The sequence below is a fragment of the Homarus americanus genome, unplaced genomic scaffold, assembly GCF_018991925.1.
Source record: "Homarus americanus isolate GMGI-L3 unplaced genomic scaffold, GMGI_Hamer_2.0 scaffold32929, whole genome shotgun sequence".
In the NCBI taxonomy this organism is placed as follows: Eukaryota; Metazoa; Arthropoda; class Malacostraca; order Decapoda; family Nephropidae; genus Homarus; species Homarus americanus.
In genome coordinates this window covers 8,402,956-8,429,711 of record NW_024737097.1, presented here as the reverse complement: position 1 = coordinate 8,429,711, position 26,756 = coordinate 8,402,956, and the positions used below count along the sequence as shown (strand labels likewise).

At 44.2% G+C, this 26,756-nt stretch overlaps 1 protein-coding gene across 1 annotated transcript in view; it reads left to right on the top strand.

Annotated features, from left to right (window-relative positions):
- The window catches only part of LOC121873191 (galactoside alpha-(1,2)-fucosyltransferase 1-like), a 35,288-nt gene extending 12,046 nt beyond the window's left edge, over positions 1–23,242 (top strand). The window contains exons 3-7 of the mRNA XM_042376539.1: positions 9,464–9,544; positions 10,183–10,286; positions 10,397–10,872; positions 12,405–12,490; positions 22,552–23,242. Coding sequence (XP_042232473.1) covers positions 9,464–9,544; positions 10,183–10,286; positions 10,397–10,872; positions 12,405–12,490; positions 22,552–22,739 — 935 coding nt within the window. The 3' untranslated portion in view covers positions 22,740–23,242. The remainder of the gene's footprint in view (positions 1–9,463; positions 9,545–10,182; positions 10,287–10,396; positions 10,873–12,404; positions 12,491–22,551) is intronic.
- The last annotated feature ends 3,514 nt before the right edge of the window (positions 23,243–26,756 follow it).

Genomic DNA, 26,756 nt, shown 5'->3' with positions numbered 1-26,756 from the left:
GGAAGTATGAATGTTGAGTAAACACTGAGGAACTCGGGCGCAAGAACTCCGAGGGACTTGGGTCGGCGGAGGAGGGGGAGACGGAAACTGGAGGATTTGACAACTTCACTGACGTTTGGTTTCCAATTTAGTTTGTTGTCTATGGTGACGCCGAGGAGCTTAGTGGAATTTACAACCTGGAGTGTGTTGGGACCTAAAGAAATGGAAGGGGGTGCGACAACGTCGGAGGAGAGGTTGATGTGCATAACCATGGTCTTGGTATGGTTGATGGTGACGTGGTTGTTGGTGGCCCAGTTTTGGAGACTGTACAATAAATTCTGAAGGGCGGTATAGTCGGGAGCAAAATTGTTGACGCTGATCCCAGTGATGGAGTCGTCTACATATTTCCAGCGAGCAGGGGTTTCTTTTAGGGCATCATTTATCAGCAAATGTAAGCATAGTGGTCCCATCTTGCTGCCTTGGGGGACGCCACAGGTGAGTGACTGAAAGGTGGAGACAGCCCCTCGGAAGAGTCCAGCTTGGCGTCGGTTACTGAGGAAGTCTGTAAGCCATGGTATAAGACTTCTTCAAAACCCGAGGTCGATAGCTTTGGTGATGATTAAATTGTGGTCGACTAGGTCGAATGCCTTAGTGAAGTCAATGAAGGCGACAGCTACAGACGTTTTTCGTTTCTCGAGACGGCGTTATATGTAGTCGAGAAAGCTGACAAGACAGTGAGTCGTGGAGGAAGTTTTCATATTACCAAATTGCTGAGGATCTACGGCTCCTGCAATATCAGGATAAGCCCAGTCAAACACAAAGCTTTCACAGATTAAGCTGGGTATTGGGGTGATTGCAATGGGTAGTAGATGATTTAAGGATTGCGGGCTGGTTGACTTGGGCACTGGTGACACATATGAAGTCTTTCAGTCAGCTTGGCATCTGGTTTGACTGAGGGAAGCATTGATGATGGAGCAGAGGGAAGAACTCCTTGAAGAGTTTCATTGGTAAGTCAATGGGGGTGGTGGAGCGTTTTAACTTCAGTTTGTTCACATGTTTTGCTACTTCAAATTCTTCTACTAAGTCAGTGGGAAAGTGGGCTGGTAGGTAAGCAGGGAGATTAGTTGTGTCAAGACGGGGGAGCGTCTTCATATAGTAGCGAAATGGTTATTTGAGTTCTCAGCTGCGTCAACATTAATTAACGTTTTATTGAAAGAGCATGGCAGACGGAAGGCTGAAAATATACAGTTACATAATTGGGGAATGGGTCTCTTTATTTACAAATAATATACAAGTAACATAAGTGATACAAATATGATATGTAATAACTAGGTGGAGAGAAGCTCAAACTACAGGGCATTTCAACATAATGATAGTGCAAAACGTAAGATTGACTGCGAGTGAATACACTGGTTGATTACAAGTTATTGATAATTTTACAATGGTTGGGACTGGGCTGTTCTTAGAGCGATCAGTATGGGCTGGATGCTGTTGTGGTGTCGAACAGCAATTCTCGGGCGAGAAATCTTAGGTGGTAGTAGGAGCCCGTGTCGAGGATGGTGCAGAAGTTTCTCACCAAATTTGCAGATGAGGTCGTGGTGATGGTCAGTGAGAGCCGAGAGGGTCAGTGTGTTGAGCGCTTCTTGATATGTAGAGTAGGAAGGGGAGAGAATAATCTTGCATGCCCTCTTTTTCTATGTGTTTACGTTGTGTGGCATTTAAGGAGGCATAGGTGAGCTTGGGAAGTATGAATGTTGGGTAAACACTGAGGAGCTCGGGGGCAGGAACTCCGAGGGACTTGAGCTCGAGTCGGCGGAGGAGGTGGAGACGGAAACTGGAGGATTTGATAACTTCACTGATGTGTGGTTTCCAAATTAGTTTGTTGTCTATGGTGACGCCAAGGAGCTTAGTGGAATCTGCAACCTGGAGTGTGTTGGGACCTAAAGTAATGAAGGGGGGTGGGACAAAGTTCGAGGGAGAGGTTGATGTGCATAACCATGGTCTTATGTGTGTGTGTGTGTGTGTGTGTAATAATAATAATAATAATAATAATAATAATAATAATAATAATATTAATAATAATAATAATAATAATAATAATAATAATAATAATAATTAACGGTTTATTAAGATAACATGGCAGCCCGAAGGCTGAAAATATACAATGAACAGAGATGATAAGATACATATGGTGGAATCGGGGAGTGTGTCACTTGATTGACAAAAGCTCTCAATACAGAAACATAAGAAATATAGAGTTAACATAAGAACATAAGAATAGAGGAAACTGCAGCAGGCCTATTGGCCCATACTGGGCAGTCCCGTTTACACCCAACCCCTATTGCTCATATAAGCATCCAACCAATGTTTGAAGCTATTTAGCGTATTCGAGTTAATGAGGATATTTGGTAACTTGTTCCATTCATCCACTACTCTGTTTCCAAACCAGTGTTTACCTATTTCACGCCGAAATCTAAATTTGTCTAATTTAAAACCATTGTTACGAGTTTGCTCCTAGTTGGATAGTTTGAGTACCTTTGTAATGTCCCCTTTGTTTAGCCCTGCCTTCCACTTATACACCTCTATCAGGTCGCCCCTCGCTCTATGTCTCTCGAGGGAGTGCAAATTAAGATGCTTTAAACTGTCTCTATACTGAAGGTTCCTAATGCCCGGGATTAGTCTTGTCATTCTCCTCTGAATTCTTTCCAAGGATTCTATATCCATTCTGTAAGACGGTGACCAGAATTGAACTGCGTAATCCAAGTGGGGTCTCACAAGCTCAAGATATAGTTTTAAGATGACCTCGCTAGTCTTGTAACTAACACTCCTTTGTATGAATCCAAGTACTCTATTAGCCTTGTTTCGAGCAAATACACATTGTTTACTTGGCTTAAGATTCCTACTTATTATTACTCCTAAATCTTTCTCGCAGTCGGATTTCTCAATAACATCGTTGTTCATCTGGTATCTGGTTTTCCTGTTTACATCTCCTATACTGAGTACTTTACATTTGTCCACATTGAATTTCATCTGCCATTTTTCAGACCATTCGAAAAATTTGTTTAGTGTCATCAGCAAATTTGCTTATATTGCTGTCTATGCCGATATCTATGTCGTTTATGTATATAATAAATAATAATGGTACAAGTACTGAGCCTTGGGGAACTCCACTTGTGACGTTGCTCCAATGGGACTTAGTGCCATCAATGCTCACTCGTTGTTTCCTGTCCTGTAACCACGCCCTAATCCATTTAAGGATATTACCTTTGATGCCATGTGCTTCTACCTTTCTAATTAGTCTTTCGTGGGGGACTCTGTCGAAGGCTTTGCTAAAGTCGAGATATACCACATCATAATTGTGCCCCTTGTCCACCTATTCGAAAACTGATGAAAAGAATGTTAATAGATTAGTTAGACATGAACATCCGCTTGTGAAGCCATGCTGGGAATCATTGATCAATCTGTGCTTCTCCAGGTGATTTCGAATAGAGTTTGTAATGATTGCTTCCAGTAATTTGCATACTATTGATGTTAGACTGATTGGGCGGTAGTTAGAGGAAAGTGATCTATCCCCCTTCTTGAAAATCGGTATTACATTCGCTATCCTCCAGGATTCTGGTACTACACCTGTTTTTAAGGACATGTTAAACAACTTTGCTAAGGGCATACTAAGCTCTTCCTTACATTCCTTTAATACTCTGGCAAATATCTCATCGGGACCAGGTGACTTATTAGGCTTCAGTTTGTCTATTTGCTTACTAACATCGTTACTAGTCACTACTATCTCGCTTAATTTGTTTTCTTCACTATCTCTGAATAGAGTCGGTGCCCCGGGTATCATGTTTAAATTTTCGGTGGTGAAAACTGTTGAAAAATATTTATTCAAATTATTGCTCATTTCTCCGTCGTTATCAGTGAGCTCGCCGGTATCTGACAGTATTGGTCCAATCTTTTCTCGAGTTTTAGTTTGATACATTTGGTAGAATCCTTTGGGGTTTGTCTTTGCCTCCCTTGCTATCCTTACCTCATTATTCCTCTTGGCTTTCCTTATCTCGGTTTTAACCCTACTCGCCAATACCCTATAATCATCCCTGAGGTAAATTTCGCCACGATTTATCCTTCTACCTATAGCCTTCCTTTGGCCACTGATGTTCTTTAAATAATTATTCATCCACTAAATAATAGCTTCAAACATAGGTTGGATGCTTATATGAGCAATAGGGGTTGGGTGTAAACGGGACTGCCCAGTATGGGCCAACAGGCCCGCTGCAGTTTCCTCCATTCTTATGTTCTTGTGATTATAACAACCACGACCATGATTATAACAACCACAACCATGATTATAATAACCAGGACCATGATTATAACAACCACGGCCATGATTATAACAACCACGACCGTGATTATAACAACCACGACCATGATTATAACAACCACGACCTTGATTATAATAACCATGACTATGATTATAACAACCACGCCCATGATTATAACAACCACGACCGTGATTATAACAACCACGACCATGATTATAACAACCACGACCATGATAATAACAACCACGACCATGATTATAACAACCACGACCATGATTATAACAACCAGGACCATGATTATAACAACCACGACCATGATTATAACAACCACGAACATGATTATAACAACCACAACCATGATTATAACAACCACGACTATGATCGTAACAACCACGACTATGATCATAACAACCACGACCATAATTATAACAACCATGACCATGATTATAACAACCACGACCTTGATTATAATAACCACGACCATGATTATAACAATCACGCCCATGATTATAACAACCACGACTATGATCATAACAACCACGACCATGATTATAACAACCACGACTATGATCGTAACAACCACGACCATGATTATAACAACCTCGGTAAACTGTACCACCGGACTCGCCACAGGGAACGAAGGGCCCACGATCACTTGTGTTATATTATAGCACCACATCGCAGGTGCACACCACACCTACGAGAATGGAATTCCTCGACATTCTTCCGGTACACATACCTCGCTCACACTCTACTCTTGCTCGGTAGATGGGATACTTCCCAGGTAATCATACCAGTACTGGTTCCACGCCTGGTATCCTTAGCTCGCTGCACCAGTAATGTGTGGTGTCCAGCTAAACACTGCCGAGCTCTTCCAGGGCGAACCTACCCCGGGGCTAACTGACAATGAGGTCACGAAGGATGATGCATCGATCCAAGCTTCTAGAAGCTTCTACCATCAGGGAGGGTCGGTATGAGTCACTTCCTTTTGACATGAACACCTGAATCAATATCAGCAGCGTTACTGAAATAGCTGTATGGAAATTATCTCGTTAGAGCCGGGTGTCATCCTTAATTGACTTTGCAAATATCTAACAAATCTGACTAATAATTTTCATTCAAATACTTGAAAGTCTACTAGTGATAATCAGTGTATCTAGTTATCAAGAAAGAGTCATTAATTGAATAAGTAATAAGCTTCAAAGGTGATACCGTCATATTGAGACATTTGTGGTCGACACACTGTGGCCAGACTGTATAATTAACTAAAACAGCTGGGACTGAGCAGGCGAAATATTTCCTTACTAAATGCTTATTATGCTTACTACATGCTTACTAAGAAAACATCTTGGGCCCCTGCGGCTCAATGTAAAATGCATTGTGAAAACTTATTCATCCATAGTGTATAATACTCTGGTTGCTATACTGGTTACAGACTAAACTAGTCTAAACTGCTTGCACGTGTAGTAGTGTGTGTATGTGTTACTGTGTGTGTGTGTGTTACTCTGTGTGTGTGTTGCTCTGTGTGTGAGTGTTACTCTGTGAGTGTGTGTGTGTGTGTGTGTTACCCTATGTGTGTAATAATAATAATAATTAGCGGTTTATTGAAAGAGCATGGCAGCCGGAAGGCTGAAAATATACAATTACATAATTGGGAAATGGATCTCTTGATTTCCAAATAATATACAAGTAACATAAGTGATACAAATATGATATATAATAACTAGGTGGGGAGAAGCTCAAACTACAGGGTATTTCAACATAGTGACAGTGCAAAAAGTAAGATTGACTGGGAGTGAACACACTGGTTGATTATAAGTTATTGATAAATTTACAATGGTTGGGACTGGGCTGTTCTTATAGCGATCAGTATGGGCTGGATGCGGTTGTGGTGTCGAACAGCAATTCTCGGGCGAGGAATCTCAGGTGGTAGTAGGAGCCGGTGTCGAGGATGGTTCAGAAGCTTCTCACCAAATTTGCAGATGAGGTCGTGGTGATGGTCGGTGAGCGCCGAAAGGGTCAGTGTGTTGAGTGCTTCTTGACATGTGGAGTAGGAAGGGGAAACAATAATCTTGCATGCCCTCTTTTGCACTTTTCTAGGTGTTTACGTTGTGTAGCATTTAGGGAGGAAGACCAGGAAGGGGAGACATAGGTGAGCTTGGGAAGTATGAATGTTGAGTAAACATTGAGGAGCTCAGGTGCAGGAACTCCGAAGGACTTGAGTCGGCGGACGAGTTGGAGACGGAAACTGGAGGATTTGACAACTTCACTGACGTGTGGTTTACAATTTTGTTTGTTGTCTATGGTGACGCCGAGGAGCTTAGTAGAATCTACAACCTGGAGTGTGTTGGGACCTAAATTAATGGAAGGGGGTGGGACAACGCCAGAGAGGTTGATGTGCATAACCTTGGTCTTGGCATGGTCGATGGTGACGTGATTGTTGGTGATCCAGTTTTGGAGACTACAATAAATCCTGAAGGGCGGTATAGTCCGGAGCAGAATTGTTGACGCTGATCCCAATGGTGAAGTCGTCGACATATTTCCAGCGAGCAGGGGTTTCTCTTTGGGCATCATTGATAAACATAAGGAAGCATAGTGGTCCCATCTTGGTGCCTTGGGGGACGCCAAAGACGAGTGGCTGAAAGGTGGAGACAGCCCCTCGGAAGCGTACAGCTTGGCGTCGGTTAATGAGGAAGTCTGTAAGCCATGGTATAAGACTTCTTCAAAACCCGAGGTCGATAGCTTTGTTGATGATTAAATTTTAGTCGACTAGGCCGAATGACCTTAGTGAAGTCAATGAAGGCGACAGCTACAGACGTTTTTCGTTTCTCCAGATGGCGGTATATGTAGTCGAGAAAGCTGACAAGACAGTGAGTGGTGGAGGATGTTTTCATATTACTAAATTGCTGAGGATCTACGGCTCCTGCAATATCAGCATAAGCCCAGTCAAACACAAAACTTTCACAGATTAAGCTGGGTGATTGCAATGGGTCGTAGCTAATTTAAGGATTGTGGGCTGGTTGACTTGGGCACTGGTGACACATAAGAAGTCTTCCAGTCAGCTTGGCATCTGGCTTGACTGAGAGAAGCATTGATGATGGAGCAGAGGGGTTTAGTAAGCTCCCGGGAGAACTCCTTGAAGAGTCTCATGGTAAGTCAATGGGGGTGGTGGAGCGTTTTAACTTTATGTTTGTCCAGGCTTTTTGCTACTTCAAATTCTTCTACTAAGCCAATGGAAAAGGGGGCTAGTAGGTAAGCAAGGAGATTGGTTGTGTCAAGCCGGTGGAGCGTCTGGCATATAGTAGCGAAATGGTTATTTGATTGCTCAGCTGCGTCAACATTATTGAGATGGCTGAGGAAGGGGAGGGGTTGTGTCTTATTATTTTGTCCACAGAGTTCTTTAAGCTTACCATACCACAGACTGATGTTGGTCTGCTTTAGGTGTTGCAATTTGGTTGGGTAGTGAGACTTCTTTGCAGTGCGTATTTCGCGGATGACTCGGTTGTGAAGGGACCTGTAGAAGTTGTGGTCATTGAGATAAAAGGCTCTGTCTCTCTGTTGCATAAATCTTTTGATCCGAGGTGTGATCCAGGGCAAATCAGCTGGGTGAGATCTGACTGACTTCTCTGGGAAGAAGTGGTGGTGAGCTTCCGTGGTGGTGTTGGTATAATTTATCCATTTGGTGTCCACGTCATCCACATTAAGTACTTCAGTCTAGGGATGGTGAACTATCCACTGCCCGAAGAGACGCACTGCAGAGTCAGTAATCGGCCTGTAGGTCTTGATGTAGGATCTCTGTACTTGAGTGGGAGTGGCAGCTGGGGACCAGAGCACTGATAGGTGTGTGCTACACCCGATAGGAGGCATTGGTTGAGGTGGTTGGTACTGGTCCGCTGAGTAGGTTAAGATAAGGTCAAGGGTATTTTGACCGTGTGTGGGGAAGTTCACAACTTGTGATAGTGACAGCTGGTCCTGGATATCAGTGGTGTCAATTTCATTATATTCCCTGCAAAATACTAACTTGGCACATGGGTACCTAACTCTTAGGTAGTCTGAGGTGGTAATGAGATGATTGATAAGAGTGTCTCTGGTGGGTGAGCGAGGCAGATGGTATGACACACAGATTATGAAGGAAGCAGTGTGGCGCGGGTGGGCAACACGTATCCATAATGCTTCCACATCTGCTGGGACTTGAACATCCAGGCGTGAAGGGCGTAGGTCATCTTGACAGAAGAGGGCAAAGCCCCCTCCACGTCCATGTGAACGAAGGTGATGAAAGAGTTGATATCCCTCAATATGACACGTTTCAGGCACAATTTGCCAAGCCTCACATGTGGCAATGATGCTCGCGGCGGCTGACCTGACTGTGGTTGCCAGCTCGTCAAACTTGTTAGCTAGGGAAGTGACGTTGGAGAGCAGTAAAGACGGGAGATCATACCAAATCCGCGGAACTTCAGTGTAATGGTACGGTCTGTCAGGGGTGGGTTTCTCTGGTTTCCTAGTGGAGGTTATGGTCCTAATGGGTTTATGTTTATGACGCCCTTGTCTACGGCTGCGAGCGTGGAATATGTTCAGTGACTTGAGTCGCGTGATAACACTGCCATCAGGATAACCGTTCCCACGCTTTGGAAGGTGCAGAGAGCGTCGGGAGTAAGTGATTGGTGCCCATCTGTTGATATCTGTTGGTGTGGACGGACGGAAGTGTTTGTCCCCGGTGGCCATAAACTCACTGGCAACACTTTGAGGGCCACTGACACTGGTAGACATTGTTAATATTTGTCAGTCGTAAACAGTATCCACGATATATGTAAACACCGCAGTGGTCCTTCTCACTGGCACTTTGAAGGTGACCGACAAAGTGCCCACTGTCTGGTATTACACTGCTGTGTTTTTGTGCTTCTTCTTGGGATGCACTATCGGAACACTGTTTGGTAATCAATCATTGCACTGATCACTTGAATGTTTTGCTGAATAAATCCCGGTGTAGTAAGGCTGGTAGGGTGTTGGGATATAGCAGAATCAAACAGACTCGGCGTGGCTGCCAAAACCCGGAGCGCCTTCAGGGCACGACTTGTCTCACTGATGGTTAACAAATGTGTGTGTGTGTGTGTGTGTGTGTGTGTGTGTGTGTGTTGCAGTAAGGTCTCACAACTTGCCATCATCTTCAGGTATCAACAGAAGTGTGGTGGCAACTGGACGATGTTTTCCTCAGCCCCGGTACCTGCCTCTCCCCCGTGACAACCTGTTCAGTGAGTACCGCACGTGTCTTCACTCACTGTACTCATGTGTCATTTACTGTAGTTACATGTCACTCGCTGTTTTCATGTGTGACTCAGTGTAGTTATGTGTGATTCAGTATACAGGTAGTTATGTGTTACTCACTGCACTTATGTATCACTCACTGTTACTATGTGTCATTCTCTGTACTAATGAGTTACTGTAATCATGTCACTCACTATATTTATGCGCCACTCACTGTACTTATGTCACTCACTGTATTCATGTGTCAATCACTGTACTTATGTCACTCACTGTATTCACATACCACTCTCTGTACTCTTGCGTCACTCATTGTACTCATATGTCTTTCACTGTACTCATTCGTCAACCAGCACTAAGGATTTCTCACACTCTATCTATCTATCTATCTATCTATCTATCTATCTATCTATCTATCTATCTATCTATCTATCACTCAAGAGGTTAAGCCGGAATGAGAAAGACGGTAGGGAGAAGAACGAGATCTTGGGGCACTCCAGTAGTGATGGAGTAGAGGAGAACTTCACTCCTCAACTGATGGTAAGTATACGAAGGGAGACACTCTGGTAGTGAATGGAAGCATTCGTCCATCTCCATAAGAGGTTAACCTGAGCTCTCTATCACACAGACTGCTCGCTGCCCTACGTCACCATGAACTGGGGAGCCCGAACAGGAAACAAGATTTGCCAGTACATGTCCCTGTCTTTGTTGAGGAAGGTGTTTGGCGTGCGGGTAAGCATGACTGTTTTAGCTCCAAAAGAACTTACCTACAACAGTGAACCAGTACGAGCTAGCTTTTGCATTGGATAACTACATGTGTTCCCCCCATCTCTTCCTCACAGGTGTCTCTACTTAATAACTTGCAGAAACCATTGGAAAAAATCTTTTTTAAGTTGGATTTGCCTGGTGAAGATCCTGAATGTTTCCCAAGATACACTAGAAGCATTCGCTTCACTGATCTTTACCGAAAACTTGTTGCCGAGAGCCGTAAAGTAGTGCTATCTGACGAACAACCAACTCACTACCCCCTCAAAGAAACTGTTTATGTGAAGGACAACCCCTGTCCACCCGACATGCTGTTCCCATTCAGAGATCAGTTTCGTCAAGAGTTGGTCTTCAAGAAGGAGTTAACTGACAAGGCCAGACAAAAGATTGATGAGGGAATTAAGGCACTTGGTATTTATACCAACAAAAACATCACCAAAGTCACCGTTCACGTCCGTAGAACAGATTATATTGGATATATAAAATCGAGGTTCCAGCTCACTCCGCTGGACAAACTTTATTTTCAACGAGCGTTTGATTTCTTCAGGAAAAAGTAAGTGAAATTATTTAATTCTAGTTTAAATAACAATATGTGTGTAAACCTTTGCCTGACATAATTAATCTCACAAACAACAAAACACAAACAAAATACAAAAGATATTTACCTTAGGCTTCACCTCCTAAGTTCTCACTTGTATATGAACAACACCTCATCACGTTAGCCATCTATATTATCTATCTGTCTACTTACTCACTTTCTAACACAATAAGGAAGAAGACAAGGACAAAAACACGCTACTGTCTCTAAAACAAGTAAAATAATCAAAGATAAACATAAGACACTTAGTGTATAAGAACATAAGAACATAAGAATGGAGGAAACTGCAGCCGGCCTATTGGCCCATACTGGGCAGTCCCGTTTACACCCAACCCCTATTGCTCATATGAGCATCCAACCTATGTTTGAAGCTATCCAGCGTATTCGAGTCAATGATGATATTTGGCAACTTGTTCCATTCATCCACTACTCTGTTTCCAAACCAGTGTTTACCTATTTCACCCCTAAATCTAAATTTGTCTAATTTAAAACCATTGTTACGAGTTCGCTCCTGGTTGGATAGTTTGAGTACCTTTGTAATGTCCCCTTTGTTTAGCCCTGCCTTCCACTTATACACCTCTATCAGATCGCCCCTCGCTCTACGTCTCTCAAAGGAGTGCAAATTAAGATGCTTTAACCTGTCTCTACACTCAAGGTTCCTAATGCCCGGGATTAGTCTTGTCATTCTCCTCTGAATTCTTTCCAAGGATTCTATATCCATTCTGTAATACGGTGACCAGAACTGAACTGCGTAATCCAGGTGTGGTCTCACAAGAGCAAGATACAGTTTTAGGATGACCTCGCTAGTCTTGTAACTAACACTCCTTTGTATGAACCCAAGTACTTTATTAGCCTTGTTACGAGCAAAAACACATTGTTTACTTGGCTTAAGGTTCCTACTTATCATTACTCCTAAATCTCTCTCGCAGTCGGATTTCTCTATGGCATCGTTGTTCATCTGGTATCTGGTTTCCCTGTTTACATCTCCTATACTGAGTACTTTACATTTGTCAACGTTGAATTTCATCTGCCATTTTTCAGACCATGCGAAAAATTTGTTTAGATCTTCCTGTAGTTTTGCCGAGTCCTCGTCAGATTTGATAACACGTCCTATTTTAGTGTCATCAGCAAATTTACTTATGTTGATGTCAATGCCGATATCTATGTCGTTTATGTATATAATAAATAATATTGGTCCAAGTACTGAGCCTTGGGGAACTCCACTTGTGACGTTGATCCAATGGGACTTAGTGCCGTTAATGCTCACTCTCTGTTTCCTGTCCTGTAACCACGCCCTAATCCATTTAAGGATGTCACCTTTGATGCCATGAGCTTCTACCTTTCTAATTAGTCTTTCGTGGGGGACTCTGTCGAAGGCTTTGCTAAGAGACGTAAACCATCAATAACTTTATAGTGTGTATAAAATCTTCCTGGTAGGCCAGACAGGCTATGTACAGTAAACACCGTTATCTTACGTTTTCCCACAGAGTGCCTTACCCAGTCTTCCTGGTGACCAGTGACGACCCCAAGTGGTGTAAGGAAAACCTTATCGACAAAGATGTTGCTTTTGTTGGTGAGTAATAGAGGGGAAGTGTAGTGATGGTGGTGGTGGTGGTGGTGGTGGTGATGGTGGTGTTGGTGGTAGAGATGATAATAGTGGTGGTGGTGGTTGAGATGATAATAGTGGTGTTGGTGATGGTGGTGGTGGTGGTGGTGATGGTGGTGTTGGTGGTAGAGATGATAATAGTGGTGGTGGTGGTTGAGATGATAATAGTGGTGTTGGTGATGGTGGTGGTGGTGATTTGGCACCGGTGGTGGTGGTGTGCTGGCAACGAGGATAGTGGTGGTGGTGGTGGTGGTGGTGGTTGTGTGGTGGTGTTGGTGATGGTGATGGTGTTTTTGGTGTGGTGGTGTTTGTGGTGTGCTGGTGGTGGTGCTTGTGATGGTGGCGGTGTGGTGGTGATGGTGGTGTTGTGGTGGTGATGATGGTTGTGGTGGTAATGTGGTTGTGTGGCAACGGTGGTGGTAGTGGTGGTGGAGACAATAGTGGTGGTGGAGACAATGGTGGTGGTAGTAGTGGTGATGGCTCAGGTGTGAAGGTGGTGTTTTTAGTGTGGTGGTTGTGGTGGTGTGTTTGTGTTTTTGGTGTGGTGGTGTTGGATATGTGGTGATGTTGGTGGTGTAGTGTTGGTGTTGGTGGTGGTGATGGTGTTGGTGGTGTGGTGGTGTTTTAGGTGCGTTGGTGGTAGTGGTGCTTGTGATGGTGGTGGCGTGATGGTGATGGTGGTGGTGGTGGTGGTGGTCGTGGTGATGATGGTGGTGATGGTGGATATAATAATAATAATAATAATAATAATAATAATAATTAACGGTTTATTGAAAGAGCTTGGCAGCCAGAAGGCTGAAAATATACAGTTACATATTTGGGGAATGGGTTACGAATTACAAATAATATACAAGTAACATAAGTGACACAAATAAGACATATAATAACTAGATGGGGAAAAGCTCAAACTACAGTTCATTTCAACATAGTGATAGTGTAAGGAGCAGTGTTTACTGGGAGTGAATACACTGATTTATTACAAGTTATTGATAATTTTTACAATGGTTGGGACTGGGCTGTTCTTATAGCGATCAGTTCGTGCACGTATGGGCTGGATGCGGTTGTGGTGTCGAACAGCAATTCTCGGACAAGGGATCTCAGGTGGTAGTAGGAGCCGGTGTCGGGGATGGTGTAGAAGCTTCTTACCAAATTTGCAGATGAGGTCGTGGTGATGGTCAGTGAGAGTCGAAAGGGTCAGTGTGTTGAGCGCTTCTTGATATGTGGAGTAGGAAGGGGAGAGAATAATCTTGCATGCCCTCTTTTGCACTTTTTCTAGGTGTTTACGTTGTGTGGCATTTAGGGAGGAAGACCAGGTGGGGGAGGCATAGGTGAGCTTGGGAAGTATGAATGGTGGTAGAGTGATGGTAATTGTAATGGTGGAGGTGGTGATGGTGATGATGGTGGTGTGTGTGTGTGCAATAATAATAATAATAAACGGTTTATTGAAAAAGTTTGCAGCCCGAAGGCTGAAAATATACATTATACACAAATGACTTATTACATACATTGGTGGTTTAACAAAAGCCTTCATTAGAGAAAGGTGAAGGAACATACAGTGAACATACAGATTAATGTTTACACACGTAGATCATGTAAGTTGAGGTGTTGAACAGCAGACACGTAGTGTAGTAACTCCCTCACAGATGGCGTTATGAGGGGCATCACGTGGAGTACTAGTTCCCTCACAGGTGGTGTTATGAGGGGCTTGACGTGGTGTAGTAATTCCCTCACAGATGGTGTTACGAGGGGCCTGATGATGTAGTAGTTACCTCACAGATGGTGTATGAGGGGCCTGGTGTGGTGTAGTAATTCCCTCACAGATGGTGTATGAGGGGCCTGATGTGGTGTAGTAATTCCCTCACAGATGGTGCATGAGGGGTCTGATGTGGTGTAGTAATTCCCTCACAGATGGTGTTATGAGGGGCATCACATGGCGCAGTAATTCCCTCACAGATGGTGTTATGAGGAACTTCACATGATGCTGTAGCAACTCATTCACTTCGTGGTGTCGTAGCATCATGGGGACACCACGTGGTCTGAGGTGTGGTCCCAGGCCTCTCTATCGTGGAGTCTCAGGGGAATTATCACTGGGTTCCTGGGACCTCACTGTGTGAAGGTTAGCTTAGGTAAGACTCAACTGCCGAGTTGTTTTTTACTGACTTAAGCACTGTTCACCACTATTCAACACTGGTTCCATTCCTTTCCCAAATGAAATAGTAACTTCTGGCGAGAACCTGTTGTTATTCCGGTGGGGAGGAGGGTTCAGGGGAGGGAGTTGGTATGGGCCAACATAATAGTTGACGTGGCTGCTGCTGAGCAGCGCCAGGTGCGTCTGACCCGTCTTGACCCGTCGGTGGTCAAGGATGAAGTGTGTGTGTGTGTGCACAGGGTGGTGTAATGTGTCTAGTGCGGCAGCATTATGTTAGTGTTAAGGTGCAAGCGCTACTTGCTTCCTCTCGCTTTCAGCTACCGTCGCTGGCTAGCCCTGGGGGAGAACAGGGAAGCAACTTGCATAAGTCTTCCCCTGCCAGTACACAGCCTCTTCACCTTCAAGACTACTATTGTGCCCCCTTGTGGCAACACACGGTAACTGGGTGCCCCGAGGGCCCAGGCTAGACCATCAGGGGATCTCGGAGTAGCAGTGGGCCTCAGAAGGATGGCGCATAGGCCCACTGGCATGTAAATACGTCATGGCACCTACCAACCACTGCCCCGCTGCCTTGCGGATAAACCATCGTAGGTATAAGGCTACAGGAATAAACCCCAAACAAAAAAATCTGCGGTGGAGCCCTGCATCAGGCAGACTTGCTTACAGATCCCCAACAAAACCCCAATGGTGGTACACGCAGAAGAGGTGACCAACATGGGAACCCAACGACTACACCGGCGGAAGAAAGCAATGCATGATGGACAGGCTACTATGGCAAAACTAAACAAGCTGGGCTATCGGTAGTCCATTGCAACTCTCCCTCTCACCAGTCGTTGCAACACTTGCACCACTGGATCAGGAAAAGGGAGTGCCAAGATGTGTGGTTGCAGTCTGGGCTCCTGCCTCACCACATAAATCAACTCACGTGCTGCCATCATCCAGCTCATCATACTCCTCATCATCATCAAACCCTTATACCCCAAAAGTCCTATGGCGATGGATGAGTGGCGACGGGGACAGGCAGAGATGACTGCCGGGAGTCTCTACTCACAACTCTGTACATGGGTGGCACAGATAAGATGGTCGCTTATGCACTGGGCTCTAGGCAGCAGTGCAATCCGGCCCTGTCCGTGCGACTGATCAACCCTGTCGAGGATCCACTCTGCTCACCCCACATGTTGAGGGGGCTAGAAAAATTGCCTTAAACAACGCCTGCCTAAAGAACCAACCTGACTGGGCAACCTCACCCAGTAAGGTTATCCTTATGCGGTCGAAAACAATATATAATTACAAATCAAAATAAAAACAAACTATACAATCTCTTATGGTCGCTGCGTGGAATGTCAGGACCCTTCTGGATACTGGCACAAATGCACGTCCTGAAAGAAGAACTGCCCTTGTGGCAAAAGAGCTGGTTAGATATAACATAGCAGCCAATAGTGAGTCCCGGCTCCCACCAATGCATCCTGCACAGGCTAACTGAAATGCCTGTTGGGATCAAAGAGCGCCTCATGACGCTCAGAGTCTCACTGAATGACTCATGTCATGCCTTTTCCATCAGTGCATACGCCCCAACACTGGATACAGAGAAGATAAGGTTGTGCTCCTTGGTGGCTACAATACCACAGTTGGTAGAGATGCTGAAATTTGGCAGGGAATTATAGGGAGAAATGGACTAGGCAAGTGTAATCCCAACGGCCTACTCCTCATCAAGTGTGCTGCACACAACCTCACTCTCACCAATACCTTGTTTAGGCAGGCCGACAAGTTCAAGGATTCGTTGTAACACCCAAGATCCAAACACTAGCATTTCATTGACTACATCATTGTCACAGAAAGTGATCTCTGAGATATCCTCAACACCTGAGCAATGCGCAGGTCAGACCACTGCAACACTGATCATCCGCTCGTCAGCTCCAAGCTCTCACTTCACATCGCCCAAAACGGCGAAGGCAACAAGCCTCCAGAAGAGGTTTGAACACTAAGCGTCTGGAGGATCCATCGGTAGCACATGATTTCAGAGAGCAGCTCGAACATGGGCTGATAAGCAACCCAACAACAAACAACCCAAATCCCAGTGCCGAATGGGGTATTCTCGACACAGCCACGACAAAAACCTGCAGAGAGACCCTTGGCCAGGTCGAAAGTGTATGTATATTATGTATGCTGTATGTATATTATGTATGCTGTATGTATATTATGTATGTATATTATGTATGTGCTCCATTTATATACACTATTTATTCAGTCTAGCTAGCAGCATGTGGCAATGTATTTACCATGTCCCACACGCTTAATTAATGTGCCTGGCAACATATGGGAGCTGTTAATGTATCACTTGCCACATGTCGCCTAGAGGCTAGTTGACCCCCATACAGAGTAAGGAGCACCACCTCCCTTGTGTACATATCTGTTTATCCAGTAAATAGAACCTACGAAAACTCTACAGGTGTTTGTGTTCGCTCCTGTAGATAGAACTTGAGACCCAGAACACATGCAGAAAGAATACACCAGGACTGCTTTAACTGACTGGCCGAACAACCCTTAGTCTAGGACCAAAGCTGATACCTTCCTCAAGAAGAAAGAGGCGGCCCAGCGCGAACTTTGCAAACTAAGGAACGACTGGTTTGAAAATAAAGCATGTGAAATGCAAAAACTTGCAGATTAACAAAAGATGTGCGAATTTTTCAATTCCACTAAAACATTTTATGGGCCAATTACTCATGGCAGAGCCCCCCTCCGCTCATCTGACGGTAACTCCCTTATTAACTAATGAAGACAAAGAAGGTATCCGACAGCGCTAGAAAGAGCACTACCATTCTCTGCTTAATCGAAACACCAATGAGGATGTCCTGACTACCCAGCAGGTGCCTTAGCATCCAGAGATGACCCATCTCAGCTATCCTCCATCCCTGGATGAGGTAGTTACTGCCATCAAACAGATGAAAAATAACAAAGCTTCAGGGCCTGATGGAATCCCAACCAAAGGGTATAAAGCAGGAGGACCTCTGCTTATTGGCCATCTCCACTCTCTCCTGGAGAATATGTGAGTAAAGGAGGAAATCACACAAGCTCTTAAAGACGCCTCCATCGTCAATATTTATAAGAACAAGGGAGACCGGTCAGACTGTGGCAACTACCGCAGGATCTCGCTACTGTCTGTTGCTGGCAAGATTATCGCCCGAGTCCTCCTCCCAGAATCTCAGTGTGGCTTTAGACCATCACGTGGCACCACTGACATGATCTTTGCTGCCCATCAGATACAGGAAAAGTGCAGAGAACAGCGTCGTGACCTGTACATGGCCATCATCGACCTAACCAAAGCCTTTGACTTGGTCAACAGGGAAGCCCTCTGGAGGACCCTCAGCCAGTTTGGCTGCCCAACAAAATTCATCGCCATTGTGAGGCAACTCCACGACGGCATGAACGTCAGTGTCCTGCACAATGGCACCCAGTCTGAGTTCTTCCCCATACAAACGGGAGTAAAACAAGGATGTGTACTGGCGCCAACTCTCTATTCCATTTTCTTTGCTGCCTTCCTTACTCTTGCTGGTGCCAATTTAGCCGGCGGAGTAGACTTAGAGTACAGGATGTAGGATCATTGCAAAATAAGACGACTTCAATTAGTAACAAAGGTATCGGCACCTTCCATTACTGAACTTCAGTATACAGATGAGCTCACCCTTGTCGCTCACACTGAACGCGACCTGCAGGAGATCTTGAATACCAATGCAGATGCGTATGCACACTTCCGCCTTGAGGAGAATGTGCGTAAGAATCAGATTCTCTTTCAGGTGGCCCCTTGTTTAGCCACACCTCCACCATCCATCCAGCTTAATGGTACAACCCTCTCTAATCATCTGATGTTACCAATTTCAGTATCTCGGCTTCCACCTGTCCACCACCGCGGACATCTCAAGCCTTTGGCAGACTCCGTACCTATGTCTTCAGCTGTAGGGAGCTGAAATTATCTGCAAAGTTGCACGTATATAGAGCAGTGGTCCTCCCCACCCTGCTATATGGCAATGAGACATGGATTACTTACAGGAGGCATCTTAAGGCACTTGAAAACTTTCACCAACATAGCAGGGTGTGTCATACGGAGGCGAATATTTTTTTTTGAGTTTGAAAAATCGGCCCATGGTATTAATGATGTAGTTCTATGTGCAGAATCATGTGATATCTTCAGATTTGAAAAGTTTTTATTTTTTGCTAGGTCAATTTTAACTTGAAATCTTATGAAAATTCAGTATTCCCACCCTTTTACCAACACCACTAAATAGCTTATTTAAAGTAAAGTAAATGTATCAGGTTAATTTATTAGGGTGAAAATGATCCAGAATAGTGAAACGAATGATCTTGACACATTTATTAAATCTAATATTCCTTTAGAAAACAAAATCATCAAATACAAAAACCGGTTTTACTACTACGACCCGGTGTTGCTGCACACCATAGAGAACATGTCTTTCTTGCTTCTGTTTCTACTCATCACCTCCCTGCTGACCACCTGAGCTCGGATGTAGCCTTCCCTCCTCTCCTGGCTGTACACGTGACTGCTGGCCTCGCTCACTTGCTGTACACAACGCTCTATACTCTGGGTGTGCGAGGGCCAGGCAGGGACATGCATGGGGTTGTCCAGGAAAGCTCTGACTTGAACATTGGTGAGGCTGCAGGTAAGGGGGCTCACTGCCAGCCTGGATGTTATCCAGATCTATGAGATCAGTGAGGGTCTTGGCACCTAGATTGACTTCAGGAGTCTTCCTGACCCTGAAGGAATCGTCACCAACTGATTCGTCATGCCCAGATCCTCTCATAAGTCTCATATCCAAGATCTTTTTGACTGCCACTCTTCTCTCCTCCTCATCCTTACTGCAGAGCATTGTCTGCAGAACTGCCTCAGAGCATACCAGGAAATCTCCTCACAGTCTGCTCCACAATCTGAACAACCTTCCTTGGCTGACTCCTCAGGAGCTCAAGCTGGAGAGAACATACCTCGGACCTTCGGAGAACCTGATGACTTGACCTTGGTGTTGAACCAATTTGGCAAGTAGACACTCACGATGAATTGGACAATAAGTCTCAGGTTGTGAAGCTGGTTCCCTTTCAGTTTATGATGCGCGACCCAAATTCTGCAGAACCTGAGAGCCGTTGTGAGCCACCTAGAATGTGAGACTGGACCTATCTGCAGGTAAGCAAGTCTATCAGGCATGACCCCAGTTTTGATGACACTGCAAATCATGTAACCATAGTACTGGTCAGTACTCAGGTCGTCAATGACAGTATGTGCAAGCTCAATGAGTGGAGGGCCAACTGTGATTTTTTCAAAGCTCGGATTTATTTCTAACTCAGTGGCAGAGTCCAGCATCTTGCCAAGAGGACCAGACCATCTGTTGTTTGAAAGAGTCTTGCCATCCAGCTCCTGGATCAGATGTCTGAGTGGCAACTCGTTGGTGTGGAGGTCACAAACAATCCAGACCAGCTTCCTCCCAATCTTCCGCTCTATCCACTGTATGACCCCCCTTGCCACCCTGTGTTCGTGTTGGTGCTGTCCCCTCCAATGGCCTGCAGGGTCTGGTCTACGTTCCTCTCTCTGAGCCAGTTCACAATGTTATCTGCCACTATCTCAGCTGGTTTCCTGATGTCATCTTTCTCTGGAGTGAAATGCCACAAATACTTCCCTCCTGGTTCACTGCAGCAGGAGTAGTGTTCCTCCTTCACCATGGCAGGGAACAACTTGTCAGAATCTCCAACTTTCATGAACACTTTAGTGTCATCCCTTCTCCCATTAAATAACAAACAATTGATTCCATTTTGTCTTATCCCCTTATCAAACTCCTCTTCTAGGTTACTGACAAGTTTCTCCTGAGCTCTCCTTACTTTGTTATGATCTATCACCAGGTGAACATCATCAGGTGTTATCAAACCACCGTCAATCCAGGCAGCTGTTGCTATCTCTGCAGTTTCTCTGAGACCAGTGTGGTGTCGCATGCTGGCCAGAGCTATGCTCGGGATATCTTTCCTATTTCGAATCTTATGCCCGGAAGGTTTGGGATCATTATTTTCTGGGTTAGGGACAAAGTCACCATTCTCCTGGTCAGCACTCGGATCAGCCATGGGAAGTCATTAAACTCTGAATCAGCTTGACTCCAATCATTGGCCTTTTTTACCTCACCCTGGGCCTTCTCAAGTCTCTTTTCCTCGGCAACTCTTCTCCTCTTCTGTCTCTCTGTGGCAGCCTCCTGTCTCTTGAACTCCGGAATATCTTGGCTAGAAATCATGAGAGCCCCTATACTGCCAGTCTTCTCTCTGTGCTTTGACAAATGCCAGTTCGATCACAGGAATCTTCAGTTCACGCTTGCAAATACAGGAGATGTGGGCCTCGGATTTACAGTCACGATCGCATCCAAACTCAGGACAGAGAACAATTGGGCACTTGCAAGTAATTATGTCAAATAACTGGTCCAGTTGCTTGGCAAAGCTGTCCTTAACTGCAAGTTTTCTTCTCCCAAGAGAGATATCTCTTGCCTTTTCCCAACTGGCTAGGCAGTCTCTCACTAATCTTCTTCTGACTTGTTATGACTGGAGGCTTGAACTGAGCTGTTAGCCAGAGTGTACTGTGCCAAGACAGCTTTGGTCATATCACTGGCAATGTCTTTGTTTGTGTAAGTTCTTTGGTTCTTTTCACTGATTTGCCTGATTAAAACACCGTATCTCAAAGCATCTCTCAATGTAGGCAACTCCGACTTCAGGAGCTCTCTCCCAGACCCAAGATAGTGACTGAGATGGCTGGATTTTTGGTTCCTCGTCCTGACACAAGCAGCCATCGCAAATATTATCAACTTATAAATGCATCAGAATCTGAAACAGAAAAAAATATTGTTAGTTGGGTTGTTAAAGAATGAAGTCAGAAAGCAATGTTCACTATTTAATTGTAATGCACTAATGCAGCTGTACGTTAGATTTTCGATAAATTTCACGCTAAAATTTACCTAGCAAAAGGTTGCAAAATATTGAAACTGAAATTATTTTCTGTTTATATACACTAAAATCTACCAAAAAAGTGATGGGCCATTAGTTTTAGCTGATCTTCCCTCCTATGACACACCCTACCAACATAGTCTACGTTCCACCTTCCGAGCTCGTTTGGAATACAAGAGAACAAATGCCAATATTCTCGCTGACACCAACTGTAGGAGCAACCAGGCAACCATTATCCATGAACAACTACGCTGGACAGGCCATGTTACCCGCATGGACGACAATAGACTGTCAAAACAGCTATTTTACAGTCATCTAACGAATAGTAAACGTAAAGCTGGCGGGCAACTGAAAAGGTATAAGGATAGTCTTAAGACAAGCCTGAAAAAGTGCCAAATCGACCCCCTCACCTGGGAGACTATTACTTTCGAACTAGCCCAACTGCAAACCGAGGCAGACAAGCGCCAGCGCCAGAAAGACGCTGCCGCCGCCCATCCCGCACTAGATGGAGCCATCCACATGTGCAACATCTGTGAACGACTCTGCCGGTCCTGTATCGGCCTCTTTAGTCACTTTAAAACTCACCAACCTAGGTGACATCCTTAATAACTCATATCATTGTATCATAGCTGGATGATCGTCATACTCGATTCCGAGTGACAGCAAAGTGGTAGGTGGTGGTGGTGGTGGTAGTGGTGGTGGTGGTGGTGGTGGTTTTGAGTTGATGGTGGTGTTGGTGTAGGGGTGGTGACGTTGGTGTAGGGGCGGTGACGTTGGTGTAGTGGTGCAGGTGTGGTGGTCGTGACGCTTGTTCTGCTACTAACCTGACCTTACTTGTTACAGGTTCTCCTGTCTTCAGTGCGTCTATAAGCTTCATCTCCACTTCTTCTACTTCCAGGTTCCTTCTCGTCCGTGGACTTGGCGCTGCTATCATTCGGTGACCACCACATAATTAGTTACGGCACCTTTGGCTTCGTCAGCTCCTTCCTCGGGCGTGGCATCATTGTTTATCCATATAGTGAGAAAAGCTGGCCTTTCTTCCGTTGCATAAATACCCCAATGTACCAACCGATTCATAGAGATTAGAATGTACCGTCAACCAATCTTTGTTAGGATAGTATTCACTCGTGAAGTGATTGACGAAAATAACTTCTAGTCTATATCTTGTCAGACCAAGTTATGAAACTTCCTTCCAACCAGTCGATCGCGGCTGACTGACTCACTTCTCGCTGTGTTACTATTTAGTTGTTGTATTATGGTTGTTAGATAATTAATTTTAGTATAATACATAACATAATATTTATTTCATGTTGATATATATGTAGGATGCTCCATTTTGTTGGACTCATAGGGAGAAATAAAGATACACCGTATTTGGGTAGAAAGATAACAAAAGGCACCAGTAATGATGTTGAACATAAACAATAGATACAATAGTTTAAATCAAGTACCAATAATCTTTCTGTCTTTATTACTCCGTGTGGAACAGCAGCTAAGACTGGATCCATACTAACGGTTTACTGAAAGAGCATAGCAGCCAGAGGCTGAAAATATACAGTTACATAATTGGGGAATGGGTTTCGATTTACAAATAATATACAAATAACATAAGTGATACAAATAAGATATATAATAACTGATGGGGAAAAGCTCAAACTACAGGGCATTTCAACACAGTGACAGTGCTGGGAGTAGTGTTTACTGGGAGTGAATACACTGGTCTTTTACAAGGTATTGATAATTTTTACAATGGTTGGGACTGGGCTGTTCTTAAAGCGATCAGTTCGTGCACGTATGAACTGGATGCGGTTGTGGTGTCGAACAATTCTCGGGCTAGGGATCTCAGGTGGTAGTAGGAGCCGGTATGGAGGATGGTGCAGAAGCTTCTTACCAAATTTGCAGATGAGGTCGTGGTGATGGTCAGTGAGAGTCGAAAGGGTCAGTGTGTTGAGCGCTTCTTGATATGTGGAGTAGGAAAGGGAGAGGATAATCTTGCATGCCCTCTTTTGCACTTTTTCTAGGTGTTTACGTTGTGTGGCATTTAGGGAGGAAGACCAGTTAGGGGAGGCATAGGTGAGCTTGGGAAGTATGAATGTTGAGTAAACATTGAGGAGCTCGGGTGCAGGAACTCAGAGGGACTTGAGTCGGCGGAGGAGGTGGAGACGGAAACTGGAGGATTTAACAACTTCACTGACGTGTGGTTTCCAATTTAGTTTGTTGCCTATGGTGACGCCGAGGAGCTTAGTGGAATCTACAGCCTGGAGTGTGTTGGGACCTAAAGTAATGGAAAGGGGTGGGACAACGTCGGAGGAGAGGTTGATGTGTATACCATGGTCTTGGTATGGTTGATGGTGACGTGGTTGTTGGTGGCCCAGTGTGTGTGTGTGTGTGTGTGTGCTTGTAATAATAATAATAATAACACTAATAATAATAATAATAATAATAATAATAATAATAATAATAATAATAATAATGATCGGTTTATTAATAGAGTTGCAGCCGGTGGCTGAAAATATACAAACTTACATTTGATTTAGACATAATGATATGCGTTGAATACATTTACAGGGCTGTACAGTACATAAATCAGGAGTTGTTTATTATTTTAACAATAGATGGGATGGTGCTAGTCTTATATCTATCAGTGCGGGCTCTTATGGGCTGAATTTTGTTGTAGTGGCGGACTGCTCGAGGTGGGTGGGGGATTGCCTGTGGCAGGAGGTGGCGATGACGAGGATGGTGCAGTAGTCCACTGCCAAACCTTGCTAGTGCTTGGTGGTGGAGGTCACTGAGGGATGGCATTTCCAGGGTGGAGAGAGTGTTGATGTAGCCGGAGTAGTCTGTGCCGAGCATGATACTGCAGGCCCTTTTCTGTACCTTCTCTAGCCGACATTGTTGGGTGGAGTTGAGAGAAGGCGACCAGGCTGGTGATGCATACATGTATGTGTGTGTGTGTGTGTGTGTGTGTATGTGTGTGTGTGTGTGTGTGTGTGTGTGTGTGTGTGTGTGTGTAAATGCAATCTTTCTAGTCCCATTTTTTTAGTATCACCAAGAAAACTTTCCATAAGATAAAAAAATATATAAAAAAACAGAATAGTTTCAACTTGAATTATTTAAATAAAAATAGTGCAGAATATTCCACAACTGGCAGTGAATAATAATAATAAAAGAACAATACGGTTTGAATATTATTATATATCAAATCTATATACGATTTAATTTTATTTCAATATTCGTCTTTTATGGAGTTAAATACATGATGGTGATGTATTAATATTGCACCTCTCGTGATCTCACATTGGAGGTGTTCATACTGTTCTTCTTCAAGAAATAAACTTACATCCATATTTTCTTCATTATTGTCCTAAATCTTTATTCACGCATATTACCAAGACAATTATTTCTCGTAGGTAAAGAAATAAGATTATATCTGATACTGAGGTATCGTGTTATCACTATGATTGAAGAATATTATAAGAACTTCATTTATATCTCTTTTATTGATTCCTTTCACCCACTTAAATACTTCTATCATATCTCCCCGCACTCTTCGTCTTTCTAGGGAATGCAAGTTAAGTTTCTTTAACCTATCCTGATATGGAAGGTTTCTAAGTCCCGGAATCATTTTCGTCATTCGTCGCTGCACCGACTCTAGTGAATTGATATCCATTCTATAATAAGGGCACCAGAACTGAACCGCATAATCGAGGTGTGGCCTGACTAGCGCAAGATATAGTTGCAATAAGACCTCTGCACTCTTATTACTTACACTTCTAGATATAAAACCTAATACTCTGTTTGCCTTATTTCGAACATTAACGCACTGTTTTCTAGGCAGTAGGTCCGGGCTTACAAGTACCCCAAAGTCTCTTTCACAAGTCGACTTCTCTAAGTTGATGTTGTTTAGGCTGTATACATTGACAGTATTTGTTCTTTCAATATTAAGTACGCTGCACTTGCTGGTGTTGAATTTCATTTGCCATTTTCTGACCACTCCTGCAGTTTATTTAAATCCCCCTACAGTGCATTTGCATCCTGCCCTGAATTAATCTGTCGCCCTATTTTGGTGTCATCCGTAAACTTGATTATGTCACTGCTGATCCCAGTATCTAGATCGTTTATGTAGATTATGAACAGGAGTGGGCCCACTACTGACCTCTGGGGAACCCCACTGGTTACACAGATTTAACACCATCTACGCTGACCCTCTGTGTTCTATCGGTGAGCCATGATTTTATCCAATTTAAAACTTTCTTCTCGATACCATGAGCCTTAACTTTTCTCAGAAGCCTCTGATGCGGTACTCTGCCAAACGCTTTGCTAAAGTCTAAGTAAATAACATCGTAATTTTCGTCATTATCTACTGCCTCGAAGAACCTCACATGGTGTAGTAATTCCCTTGCAGATGGTATTATGAAGAACCTCACGTGGTGTAATAATTCCCTCACAGATGGTCAGTTATGGCTAGTTCTACTGGTGAACAGGGCTGTGCCCTTTAAAGGGTCGAGTTAGAATTAGAGAGGGCCAAGGAAGAAATCTTGAAACTAAAGGAAGTGATAGCGAGGATGGAGGAAGAAATGAGACGAGGAAAGCCCGTGTCTGACGAAAACTCACGCGAATGGAAGGTTGTGAGGAGAGGGACGTCCAAACTGGTGATGAGAAAAGACACCAAGGATACGACAACAACAGCTAAGTGCACCAACTCTTTCAGTCCTTTGATAGACGAATTGGACGTTAGCATAGTCAGGGACAAGGCTGACAAGGAAGGTACGAAAACATTAATTGTTGGCGACTCCCAAGTACGGTACCTAGTTAGAGCTTTTTGTGGTATATCGTTGACAAGATAGACAATATCTTGTCTGGTAATGGGAACAAACCCCTTATCTGCCTTAGTGCAGGAGGCAATGATATTGGCTGGTGTAGGAGTGAGGCGCTTCTTGATAAGTTCAAGACAGCTCTAGAATGCATTAGGTTGAAATTAGGGATCCCTATCGGAGTGGTCCATGGAAGAATTGGCGAGGGCCAAGGAAGAAATTGAGAGGGTCACGTTGGAGAACCTGAAATTAAAGGAAGAGCTGGCGAGGTTAAAAGGGGAGGCGGGAC